The following is a 1,523-nucleotide window of genomic DNA, read 5'->3' on the forward strand; positions in this document are numbered from 1 at the left end:
CCCACACACAGGACGTGAACATCCAACTAGCCAGCCTTGCCCAGGACGTGATCAAAGCCCTCCTGTCACACTCCAGCACCAGCGCCCTAGCCTCTGACCGCCCACTGGTCACCGCAGCTCAGACACTACTCTCCGAGATCAGAGACATCACCAACAGAACCGCCCTCTCAGGCGTGCCCCAAGTGGGCACAAGCTCCGCCCCCTCCGGCGCCACCGCCCAAGCCACGCCTACTGTGGGCGTGGCTTACGTGACGGGCACGCCCATCATTTCTGGCGGGATGGTGATCTCGAAGGCTGCGACGAAGGCGACCGGCGGTGCTGCGACATTACAGGGGGCGCTGAACTCATCCACACCTCTCTCAGGACTCGTCATCAACAGCTCCCTGGACGTCAACGCCACATTCTTCACCGACGCCAACGCCTCTTTCATCCCTTTAAGTAGCTTCAACGGCACGATGGCAGGCGCTGATTGGCTGAACGGCGCCAACAACGTCACAGGGGGAGGAGCTTCCAACGTCTCCAACATCTTTGTGGGCGTGGCGATGGTGAACACGACAGCTGGGGCGGCTCCGCCCACCACTACAGTCCTCCCACCCACCACGCCAGCCGCGACAACTCCAGGACCGGAACCAGGAGAGCCCACTCCGCCAGGGTTACCGCCCCCCTTTGTTCCACTTCCGGGACAGGTGAGTATTTAATTTGTGCTTTTTACTTTTTTAAAGGATTTACGGCACATTCAACACATTTAAGTCATATAAATAGTGGTACTCGATAAAATTGCCTGACTGCAATCGTAGTTGCTACACAGCGGACGTTGTTTTGAGTTTAAAGATCTTTAAAAAGCTGTGCTGTACTTTCGTATGAATGAACATAATTTATTTTACTGTGTTATAGTGATTATTCGTTCCAAAACTCTTTTATTATTTAGATATTTAGTCACTTAATTTTTTTTTATTTAGAGTTTTTGTGGTTATTGCTGTTTGCTGTTGTTCTTCTCGTTCTTGTTTTGTCGTTGTTGTTGCTGTTGTTTTTCTCTTTTTGTCTTTTTTTCTTTTTTTAGTTTTATTTAGAGCATGCCCTTCTAGTTCAATATTTAGCTTCCGTATTAGCAAACAGCATTTTTAGCAGTAACAGCAAGTGCAACAACAGCAATGGCAACAGCAGCAGTACCAGCATTGCTGTGAGGATGCTACTTCTCGTCAACCTATATATCCCTCGTACTAATGACTTGCTTTGTAGCTTATTCCGCTTGGAAATATTACGCAATATTTTTTCTTGCTTATACTAAACCCTTTATACCAATCGACAGCCTTTGTTGCTTCTTTGTGAAAGAATACAACAACAACAACAACAACAACAGCAACAACAACAACAGCAACAACAACAACAACAATAACAACGACAACAACGACGACATCATCATCAACATACCCATACCAAAACCCAACACACAAACTTTGAAAGGTTTATTTCCCAAAGTGCCGAGTAATAATAATAATAATAATAATAATAATAATAATAAT

The 1,523-nt window shown here is 46.2% G+C and overlaps 1 protein-coding gene across 1 annotated transcript in view; it reads left to right on the top strand.

The window, feature by feature from the left end:
* The window catches only part of LOC101859611 (uncharacterized transmembrane protein DDB_G0289901-like), a 30,766-nt gene that overhangs the window by 6,686 nt on the left and 22,557 nt on the right, over nt 1-1,523 (top strand). The window contains exon 5 of the mRNA XM_013090043.2: nt 12-686. Within this exon, the coding sequence (XP_012945497.1) occupies nt 12-686 (675 nt within the window). The remainder of the gene's footprint in view (nt 1-11; nt 687-1,523) is intronic.

Source organism: Aplysia californica, unplaced genomic scaffold (assembly GCF_000002075.1).
Source record: "Aplysia californica isolate F4 #8 unplaced genomic scaffold, AplCal3.0 scaffold01120, whole genome shotgun sequence".
NCBI classification, from domain to species: domain Eukaryota; kingdom Metazoa; phylum Mollusca; class Gastropoda; order Aplysiida; family Aplysiidae; genus Aplysia; species Aplysia californica.